The following is a 10,681-nucleotide window of genomic DNA, read 5'->3' on the forward strand; positions in this document are numbered from 1 at the left end:
GTTGTAGTTTAAACAACTTTTAAAATTTTGTGTTAAAGAATCTTTCTTCATTTCGATAATGAATTTAGATCTTTGAATTAGTTCTTAGCCTCTTCAGTCATTTAGTTGAAGATTGTATCTTAGCAACTTTTAATGTTGTTTCTTTGCTAAGTTAGAAGGTGATGTCAACGAGTAGATTGGCATATTGTTTCCTTTGTAAGTTCCAACTTCGTGTAGTCAGACTTTATCAAGTTACTTTTACACTTCATTTTTGTCCCGCCTTGATTTTGGGGTCGGTTTCATGAAATGTTTACATAACTTCTTACATTAATTTGTACTTCGTCGCTTCATCTTGCCAACCATTTTAGGTCGGGCAATAATTTTCGCGGTTTATCGAGCTTAAACTAATGCGTTTTTATAGGAAACTTATAAATAAAAAATAAACTATCATTAATAAAAAATGATTTACATAAGTTTGCTACCAAGGGCTCTTCACTGCCCTTAGCTCTTGTTATGGTGCATCGTTAAAACCCCTCTTAGAAAAAATCCTTCTTGGAAAAAAATCTTAAGGTCGGAAGAAAGAGTACACCAGGGAACAAGATGTGCTACCTAACTGTAGTACTTCTTTAGATTACATTTTTCGAGATCTGGAGTTTCGTACCTTATAGGTCGGATACCTTGTAGTAACGTTTTTCGAAGACTTTAACAATCTCGTAGGGTCCTTTCCAGTTTGCAGCTAGCTTTCCTTCACCCAACTTCTAAATTCTGATGTCATTTCAGATCAGTATAAGGTCATTTGTGGTGAAGCTTCTTTTGATCACCTTCTGATTATACCTTAGGGTCATCCTTTGCTTTAGTCCTTCCTCTTTGATCCGAGCTTGTTCTCAGACTTCTGGGAGGAGGTCGAGCTCTTCCTTTTGGGTTTGGTTATTGACCCCTTCATTGTAGAACATAACCCTTAGTGATTCTTCAGTAATTTCTATAAGAATCATGGCTTCCATTCCATAAGCAAGTCGAAAAGGTGACTCCCCTGTTGTGGAATGAGGAGTTGTTCGATATGCCCATAAGACTTGGAAAAGTTCACCTGCCCATAGGACTTGGGGAAGTTCATCTACCCATAAGACTTGGGAAAGTTCATCTGCCCATGATGCCTTTGCGCCTTGTAGTCGGAGTTTTAACCCGGCTAGTATGACTTTATTTGCGGCTTCGAGTTGTCCATTAGCCTGAGGGTGCTCCACCGATATAAATTGGTGTTTTATCTTGAGATCGCCCATCAAATTCCTGAAGGTAGAGTCAGTAAATTGACTCACATTGTTCGTGGTGACGGAGTGAAAAACTCCAAATCTTCTAGAAATGTTTTTGTAAAGAAACTTTCGACTTCACTGGGCAGTGATGGTTGCTAAGGGTTCTGCCTTGATTCACTTAGTAAAATAGTCGATCCCACTATGAGGTATTTTACTTGTCCTAGAGCTTGAGGGAATGGTCATTTTGCGAATAGCCATGGTGAGATGACGCTGATAAGCTCTTCGGGAGGAGCAACATGGAAGCTGGCATGCTTCTGACGAGGCGGGCACTTTTTAACAAACTCTGCCGCTTCTTTTTGCAAGGTCCACTAGAAGAAGCCGGCTTGGATCACCTTCTTAGCTAATGACCAGGCTCCCAAGTGATTCCCACATATGTCATTATGTACTTCCTCTAGGACCTCCTTTGTATTAGAGGTCGGGACGCACTTTAGGAGAGGTGTTGATACCCCTCTTTTGTATAGAATATTGTGGACCAAGGTATAATTTTTTGCTTTTTTTATGAGCCTTTAAGCCTTTTTTTCCATCTTTAGGAATAATATTAAACTTAAGATAATTGACTATAGAGGTCATCCATCCTAAATTTTGATATGGCCATTATGTCTAAGTTATCATCTCCCTTTGATATTGATGGTGCGTGGGGAGTTTCCTGGATGAGGCTTCTATTATTGTCCCTTGGTTTGGTGCTGGCTAACTTGGAAAGGGCATCTGGTCGGGCATTTAACTCCCGAGTTATGTGTCGGACCTCTCCTTCTAAGAACTGTGTTAGTTGTTCCTGTGCTTTGTCTAAGTATTTCTTCATATTGGGATCTTTGTCCTGATAAGTGCCATTAATTTGTGAAGTTATCACTTGGGAATCACCAAAAACTATCAACTTTTGTGCCCCCACCTCTTTAGCCAGCTTCAAGCCAGCAAGCAAGTCTTTATATTATACTTGATTATTAGAAGTAGGAAACTTGAACCTTAACAAGAGTTTTATCCAAGTTCCTTACTCACTTTTCAGGATGACTCTTGCTCCACTGCTAGCTTTATTGGATGATCCGTCTACATATAAGCTCCAAGTTGTCTAATTTTCCTGACTTTCAGTATATTCAGCTACAAAGTCAGCGAGATACTAGATTTGATTGCTGTTGGAGCTTCATATTTCAAATTGAACTCGGACAGTTCTACAGTTCATTGTAGCATCCTTCCTGCTAGTTCTGGTTTTTGTAGAATGTGCTTTATGGATTGATTAGTATGGACCCTTATAGTGTGAGCCTGGAAATAAGGCTGGAGCCTTCGGGAGGTAAGGATAAGAGCATACGCGAACTTTTCTATCTTTTGATAGTTCAACTCTGCTCCTTGTAAGGCTTTACTGACAAAGTAAATAGGTTGTTGCCCGTTTTCATCTTCTCGGATCAAGGCTGAAGCTATAGATTGGTTCGCCACTGCTAAGTAGAGGACGAGCTCTTCTCCCACGATAGGTCGGGTGAGTATGGGGATTGGCCCAGGAATACCTTAAATCCTTGAAAGGCTTGTTCACACTCCTGAGCCCATTCAAATTGATTTCCCTTTCTGAGGATTGAATATAATGTAGGGGCTTCAATGCTGATCCTGCCAAAAATCTAGATAGTGCTGCCAACCTTCCATTTAGTTGTTGGATTTCTTTGAGACAAGTCAGACTCTTCATCTCTAGTATGGCTCTACACTTATCCGGGTTTACCTCTATGCCTCTTTGAGTTAGCAAGAAACTTAATAACTTCCCAGCCTCTACCTTAAAAGTGTATTTTGAGGGGTTTAGCCTTATCCCATGCTTCCTTGTTGTGGAGAATACCTCTGAGAGGTTAGACAAGAGAGCCAAGTCATCCTTAGTTTTTACGAGCATGTCGTCTACATATACTTCCATGAGTTTTCCTAAGTGGAGGAAAAACACTTTGTTCATCAGCCGTTGATATATGGCTCCGGCATTCTTTAATCCAAAAGGCATTACTACATAATAATAGTTAGCTTTAAGAGTGATGGAAGAGGTCTTCTCTTGGTCTAATTTATACATCGAAATTTGGTCATATCCCGAGTATGAATCCATGAAGGACAAATACCGACAACCTGAGACCGAGTCAACTAGAGCGTCAATGCTCGGAAGAGGGTATGGGTCCTTGGGATAAGCTTGTTGAGGTTGGTATCATCTACACACATTCTCTACTTTCTATTCTGCTTCTTTACCAGAATCACGTTTGCCAGCCATAATGGATACTTGACCTCTGTTATGAATCCTGCTTTCAATAACGCTTGCACTTATTTTTCTACGACTTGTGTCCTTTCAAGTCTGAGTTTTCGATGCTTCTGTTGAATAGGTCTGGAACCCGGGTAGACAATGAGCTTATGAGACATCAAATCGGGATCTATTCTAGGCATATCGGAGGATTTCCAAGCGAAGAGATTGGAGTTTCTTCATAGGAGGTCAACAAGCTATACTTTCAGCCCTCCTTCCAAATTAGCCCCTATATTCATTGTCTTTTCAGGGTGATCTTCGATTTGTACTTCTTCTATCTTTTCTCCAGGTTGTGGGCGTAATTCTTCCTGAGTTCGGATGCCACCAAGCTCGATTGTGTTGACTTCTTTTTCTCCTGAGCTGCCTTTTAGATTAAGGATTTCATCGTAACACTTTTGTGCCAACTTTTGATCCCCTTTATGGTGGTAATTCCTTCTACAATGGAAAACTTTATACACAAGTGAGGTGTAGAGACAGTTGCTGCAAGTTGATTTAGAGTAGTTCGTCCTATTAGGGTATTATATGCTGACACGACGTCGACCACAATATAGTCAACGCTTAACGTTCTTGACTTGGTGCCCTTTCTAAAGGTGGTGTATAGAGAGATAAAACCAAGAGGTTGGATCGGTGTGTCTTCCAACCCGAAGAGGTTATCTGGGTACGTCTTTAGATCTTTCTCTTCCAGTCCGAGTTTGTCAAAGGCGGGCTTAAATAATATATCTGCGGAGCTACCTTGATCCACTAGGGTTCTATGGAGATTTCCATTGGCGACCATCATTGTTATCACCACGGGGTCGTCGTAGCCAAGCGTTACCCCTTGAGCATCTTCTTTAGTGAACGAGATGGTTGGCAAGTCGGGAGTTCTGTTACCTTCTGCGACTTGATACACCTCTTTAAGATGCCTTTTCCTCGATGATTTTGAGATTCCTCCTCCGGCAAATCCTCCATTAATCATATGTAAGTGTTGTTCGAGAGTTTGTGGTGGACGTTCTTGTCGTCCTTCTTCGTCTCTTTTCCTTTTCCTTTGATCGTCTAACCTCTTAGCCAAGTACCTATCTAGTCGGCCTTCCCTGACCAACTTCTCCATGACGTTCTTTAAATCATAACAATTATTGGCAGAATTCCCATAAAGCTTGTGATATTCACAGTATTCTGTCCGACGTCCTACTTTTTGTATTTTATTGGGCGAGAAGGTGAAAGCCTCTCGGTGTGGCATATCTCCCTGTAAACATCTACAAGAGAGACTCGGAGTAGAGTATAATTATGATACCTTCGAGGTTCCTTTGAATTGTACTCCTCTTTTTTCATGGCTTCTTTCTCTTTTTTCCGAGGTAGATAGGGCAGGACAGGCCTCTGGAGAAGCTCTCTTAGTCGAAAATTTTTCTCCATGTTGATGTATTTCTCTGTCCGTTCTTATACTTCATACAAGAAAGTCGGATATCGCTTGGATATGGATTGAGAGAATGGTCCTTCTTTAAGGCCATTAACTAATCCCATTATTACTGCTTCAGTAGGTAAGTTTTGTATTTTCAAACACTCTTTGTTGAATCTTTTCATATAATCTCGGAGTGTTTCTCTGACTTCTTATTTAACCCCTAGCAAGCTTGGAGCATGCTTTACTTTATCTTTCTAAATTGAAAATTTAGTAAGGAACTTCCTTGTCAGGTCATCAAAACAAGTTACCGACCTTGGAAGTAAGTTATCTAACCACTTTATTGCGGCTTTAGTCAGAGTCATCGGGAAAGCTTTGCAACGAGTAGGGGTGTTCGTGGATCAGATCGTATCCGCAGATCAGTGGTAAATATTCGCACCCTTTAAGGATCAGATCGCGGATATCTGCTTTGCATCCGCGTATCTGATCCGCAAATTCGCACAATAATAATTTAAAAAAATTAAATATGTATATGTTAGTTTCTGAGCCACCCTAACCTAACCCTAATCTCACTTCACACTTCTCGTTCACTTCACCCTTCCTTCAGGGCGCTGGAACCCAATCTCTCACCTGTTCACCCCTAAATCCTTAATCTCTCACCCATTCTTCCATTCACCCCCAATCTCTCACCCTTAATCTCTCACCCATTCAGGCATTCACCCATAGCTGCAACCAATCCAACCATTCACCCCCAATCTCTCACCCATCCTTAGAGTCAGAGACACCAAACCACCCATCAGCAACTTCATCTTCGTCTTCCTGATCATCGTCAGAAGCTGCTCACTGTAGATCTGCTGATGTTCCTCCCTCTTCATGGCGTGCTTCCTGTCGAAGTTGTTCCTCACGAAGTCGCGTAGTCAGGTTCGTCCCTTTCGTCGTGTTCTCACTGGTCACCGCTGCTTAATAGGAATACATGGTTGCTGATGATAGCTGCTGATTTAAGAAGGGATCAACTTGTTTTACTATTATTTTATTTCAAGCATTTGCATATTATTTATATTTTTACTGTGTTATAGTGTTGCTGCTTTATTTTAAATGAGACATTTAGTATTTCAGTACTTAGTGTCTTCACTTATTATTGGAAGTGTTTGTTGGAATGTTTGGTATTATATTTACTTATTTGTATGTTTTAGTTAGTAGTTATTATTCATATATTGTATTATTTTATTTTTGTTATTTAGAAAAAGTTTTATTAAAATCATTTTAGGAATAAATAGGTTTAAAAGTGTGAAAGAAACATTTTTATTGAATTTTTTATATAGAAATATGATTAAAAAGAGAATTCAATTATGCAGATATACCCGATATCCGATCCGATCCAATCCGCACACAAAAAAACGCGGATATCATTTCCGATGCGCATACACCCCTAGCAACGAGTAGCATCAGAGGCGTCGACTAGATACATCCAACTTTTGAAGTTACTAAGATGGTGTCTCGGATCGATAGTTCCATCATAGAGATCCATGTCGGGAGTTTTGAAATTTCTGGGAACCCTAACTCATATGATCTCTTCAACAAATAGATCCTCTCCTCTTAGAGGGCTTTCCTCCCTATCTGCCTGATTGCTCTGTCTTCGGATATCAGCCCCCTACCTTAAGAGCTTCTCCTCCAGCTCTTTTCGTCATCGCACCTCCCTTCGTAATTCTCGTTCCGATTTTCGTTGTCATTTAGCTTCCAGTTCAAGTTGCTCTAATCGTCCGCGGTAGAACTAACCCTGGTATTTCTGTTGGATGGGGAGACTCTTTATCTTCGGGTAGATGGACCTCTGATTGAATCCACCGCGGCTGAGGATTTCTCAATGTTCCTTCCCCAAGAGGGGCATGTGTTCTCTCTCGATGTGGAGGTAGTGCTAGCGTGAGGTCATGGTGGTGGAGCTCTAGCTCTGACTCAAATGCTGTGTGACCGTCTTCGTATTGATTGTTCACTATTATCAAGGGTTAAGCTCCAAGTCCCCAGCAATGACGCCAATGTTCCAAGGGTTACCTAAAACAGTAATTTGAGCCTAAACGTGAGGTCCAAACTCTTTCTGAGGCAGCGTTAGACTTGTTCTAGTGTCGAGGTGCTACCGTCTGAGTTCTTCGTGAGAAGGTGGGGGTGGTACCTGCAAGAGATTTTGATACTTAAGTTAACAAGAATTTTTAGTAGATTAAATTGTTAGCATACCTGAATGGTGTCAGTATATTTATAGTAGAAAGATAACCACTTCTTTGAATAGTTTCACCTTTATTGGTGGATAACCGTTTCATATTATTTTGGGAGTTTGTTGGAGTTTATCTTTTAGGAGAGATAGAGATAGCATGAGAGATTTGGGGAGACAGTTACTTTATTTAGATAAGTAGAATTGAATTCCCTTTTTGTGTCTGACCTGTTTAAAGAGGTTGGATAAATGGAAGAGTCTACCTTTGAGGGGCCTTTATCCTTATTGGGTCTAGCTATATTTAGGTCAGGGTATGAACACCAACAATAATATAACAAGTCTCAATATGATATTAAAAAATTAACAATAATATAATAATAGAAATTAAATTATAAATTTATTAAAATAAATAAATAATTCTTTTTTAAATTTCTAAAATATTCACTAAATAATAAAAATTGTATGAATATGATAAAAATATAGAACAAATTAAACACATTATAAGTTGTTAGAAAGGTAAGCGAGAGTAGTAAAAAAAATGTTTGTGTATATTCAAATTATATAAGAATGATACAATATACGAAAAGTATTTATAGGTGGTAAGAAATTCGAAATAATAAAAATGTAATATCCTATAATAAGTATCCAAATATACTAAATAATTCTAACAAATGCTAATTGATTTTAATATATTCTAACATCTCTTCTTAAACTCAAGTTGCGTGGCAATATTTAAAACAACGAAGTAAGAGAAAATTGTAGAAATAAGCGCAGACAGAACTGCCCAAAGAGTGGCAAACTGCCGAAAAACTGTTGAAAAAATGGTGAATTGTCGAAAAAATGGCAAACTTTAAGAAACCGCCGAAAAAGTGGCAAGCTGTCAAAAAGATGATAAAATTGCCAGACAATTGCTTAATAGGTGACGAACTGCAAAAAGATGTCAAACTGCCAGATGATGGTGATAGTTGGTGATGGATGAAAACATTAGAAATGGCTTAAAATGCGACTAGAAGAAGCACAACTATTAAAGGTGGACAGTGAGCTTCTGGTGGCATGTGCAGCAATAGAGAACAGTGGTGTTTGACTCATTAGACTTGAAAATACAAGACGAAAAGAATGAACTAATCGATAAGACGAAAAAGTATCAAAACAATGGCAAGAATAAAAAAAAAAAGACACGGAGAAGAAATGTTAAAAAAAAGGTGATTTTCACTAGAGAAAAAATAACCTATATTTTTTTTAAGAAGGATACCATCATTCTGATACCATGTTAAAAAGATATGAGAGAACAATATAGAAATGTTTGTGTATTTGCAAATTATGTAAAAATGACACATTATCCAAAAAGTATTTATAGGTGTTAAAAAAATGAGACCTGCTACACATACAAGTCTTTTTGGCATACAAGTTTATATAAGTTAACCCTAATCCAACAAAACCCACTTTCATAATGCGCGCGTGAAACCACGACGTTCCTCCTCCGATGTTTGTATCCTGCGTTCCTCCTCCTCCTCCTCTTTCTTCTCCTTCTTCTTTGCATTCTTCCTCCTTTTTCTTTGCGTTCCTTCTTCTTCTTCGCGTATTTCATCGTCTTCGTCATTTTTTTATTGCTGCTGTTGTTGCTGCACTTTTTTCCTCCTCCTCTTTCTATTGATTTTGTAATACTATATATTTTTTTTAGAAGATAAAACAAGAAGGAAAAGATGAATAAGAAGCAGCATAAGATGAGGAGGAGAAAGAGAGAAAGTTTTGAATTATGCAAAATTTATCAGAACAAATCCACCAAAAATTCTTAAATAATACACCTAAATATCTTAGTTTTACCCCGAAATTTGCTGCAACTACACAAAAATGTTTTCTCTAGTGCTGTATTTTTTCTTCTTCTTTTTTTCCTTATTTCTTTCTTTCTTTTAGTTGAATGGATGTAAGTTTATCCTCTTCTAAGTAATTTTACAGAAACTATGTGTTTCTTCTTCTTTATTTGATTTTTTTGTTTTTATTCTTGTTAAAAAGAGTAAAACAAGAAGAAACTTGAGAAGGTAAAACAAGAAAGGAAAGATGGATAAGAAGAAAAAGAAGAAGATGGTGATGATGATATAAAAAAAAAAAAAGAAGAAGAAGCAGTAGAAGATGAGGAAGAGGAAGATGAAGAGCTTTGAATTATGCAAACTTTATCAGTACAATTTCACCGAAAATTCTTAAATAATACACCTAAATGTCTTAGTTTTACCCCAAAATTTGTTGCAATTACACAAAAATATTTTCTCTAATGCTGCATTTTTTCTTTTTTTTGGTTAAATGAATGTAGGTTCATCCTCTTCCAAGTAATTTTACAACATTATGTATTTTTTCTTCTTTTTTGTTCGATTTTTTTCATTTTTATTCTTGTTAAGAATGTGTAAAACAAGAAGAAATTTGAGAAGGTAAAATAAGAAAGGAAAGATGAATAAAAAAAAAGATGGTGATGATAAAAAAAGAAGAAGAAGAAGAAGAAAAAGAAGATGAAGAGGAGGAAGAGGAAAAGTTTTGAATTATGCAGAATTTATCAGTTCAAATCTACTGAAAATTCTTAAACAATACACTTAATTGTGTTAATTTTACTCTGAAATTTGCTGCAACTACACAAAAATATTTTCTCTAATGCTGTATTTTTTTCCTTATTTCTTTCTTTCTTTTAGTTGAATAAATGTAAGTTCATCCTCTTCCAAGTAATTTTGCGGTATTATGGTGTTTCTTCTTTTTTTTTTTTTTTCATTCTTGTTAAGAAAGAGTAAAACAATAATGATACACCGAAAATTCTTAAACAATACACCTAAATGTCTTAGTTTTATCCTGAAATTTGTTGCAACTACACAAAAATATTTTCTCTAATGCTGCATTTTTTTCTTCTTTTTTTATTTATTTCTTTCTTTTTTTTAGTTGAATGAATGTAGGTTCATCCTCTTCCAAGTAATTTTGCAGCATTATGTGTTTCTTCTTCTTCTTTGTTTGATTTTTTGTTTTTATTTTTGTTAAAAAAGAGTAAAACAAAAAGAAACTTGAGAAGGTAAAACAAGAAAGGAAAGATGAATGAAAAAAAGAAGATGTGATGATGATTAAAAAAAAACAAGAAGAAGCATGTTAAATGACTTGTATAGACTTATATGTGTAAATGACTTGTACATGGAGAATAGTTCTAAAAAAATTAAAATAATAAATATCTAAACATGTTAAATAATTCTAATAAATACTAATTAATTTTAATATATTATAACATAATATTATATCACATTATTGTGCTATTTGAATTAAATTAGATCTTATTTAAGAAGTAAATCTAAAGTTTAATTAAATCTAATTCATGCAGTTTACTAAAACAAAATTTAATTAAATTTAAATTAGTACTATTTTAATTAATTTTTATTTTAAATTAGATGAATTAAACGATTTAATTTAGATGGTTTGACTTCGAATGCCCCTAGAGATAATTCACGACTATTTAAGAATCAAACCAAAAGATCGGAGTGTTGGTATTAATTTCTGTACCTAAAAAGGAAAAGCAAGAAACAGAGGTACTGGTACTACTATTACTTCATGGA

The 10,681-nt window shown here is 36.5% G+C and overlaps 1 protein-coding gene across 1 annotated transcript; it reads right to left on the reverse strand.

The window, feature by feature from the left end:
• Positions 1-863: 863 nt before the first annotated feature.
• Positions 864-1,253, reverse strand: LOC107607749 (uncharacterized). The gene has a single exon (XM_016309659.1). It carries the CDS (start codon positions 1,251-1,253, stop codon positions 864-866), a length of 390 nt encoding a protein of 129 aa, XP_016165145.1.
• Between the last annotated feature and the right edge of the window lie 9,428 nt (positions 1,254-10,681).

The sequence above is a fragment of the Arachis ipaensis genome, chromosome B7 (genome assembly GCF_059453495.1).
Source record: "Arachis ipaensis isolate K30076 ecotype BB chromosome B7, ASM5945349v1, whole genome shotgun sequence".
Taxonomy (NCBI): domain Eukaryota; kingdom Viridiplantae; phylum Streptophyta; class Magnoliopsida; order Fabales; family Fabaceae; genus Arachis; species Arachis ipaensis.

Coding starts and splice junctions, on each gene's coding strand:
- LOC107607749 (XM_016309659.1), bottom strand. CDS start 1,253: ATGGGCGATCTCAAGATAAAACACCAATTTATATCGGTGGAGCACCCT.